General features: G+C 65.5%; 1 protein-coding gene across 1 annotated transcript in view; it reads left to right on the top strand.

Moving 5' to 3' along the window:
• The first annotated feature begins 217 nt into the window (after positions 1 to 217).
• ADORA1 (adenosine A1 receptor) overlaps positions 218 to 374 on the top strand; it is a 25,776-nt gene continuing 25,619 nt past the window's right edge. The window contains 1 exon segment of the mRNA XM_010158163.1: positions 218 to 374. This exon segment is cut by the window's right edge and continues 17 nt beyond it. Coding sequence (XP_010156465.1) covers positions 218 to 374 — 157 coding nt within the window.

Here is a 374-nt window from a genome sequence, read left to right as displayed (position 1 = left end):
GCTCCGGGAGCGGTTGCGGAGCGGGATGGAGGTGGGTGCAGGATGAGCCCCGGGGGACGGCACGGACGGGAGAGGGTGGATTTTTCCCCCCTCCCGCCCCCCGCACAGGCTTCATCCCGGCTCACCGCAGCGCAGTTGCCAACAGCCTCCCTGTGCGTTTGCAGGTGACCGAGGGACCCCAGCCGGAGCGGGGAGGGGGGCAGAGCGTCATGGCGTCATGGCCCACCCCGTCTCAGCCTTCCAGGCTGCCTACATCTCCATCGAAGTCCTCATTGCTTTGGTGTCCGTGCCGGGGAATATCCTGGTCATTTGGGCTGTGAAGATGAACCAGGCATTGCGGGATGCCACTTTCTGCTTCATCGTCTCGCTGGCGG

This window comes from Eurypyga helias, unplaced genomic scaffold (assembly GCF_000690775.1).
Source record: "Eurypyga helias isolate BGI_N326 unplaced genomic scaffold, ASM69077v1 scaffold21510, whole genome shotgun sequence".
Classification (NCBI taxonomy): domain Eukaryota; kingdom Metazoa; phylum Chordata; class Aves; order Eurypygiformes; family Eurypygidae; genus Eurypyga; species Eurypyga helias.
Note: the sequence above shows the minus strand (reverse complement) of the source record. Positions and strands in the feature narration are given on the sequence as shown.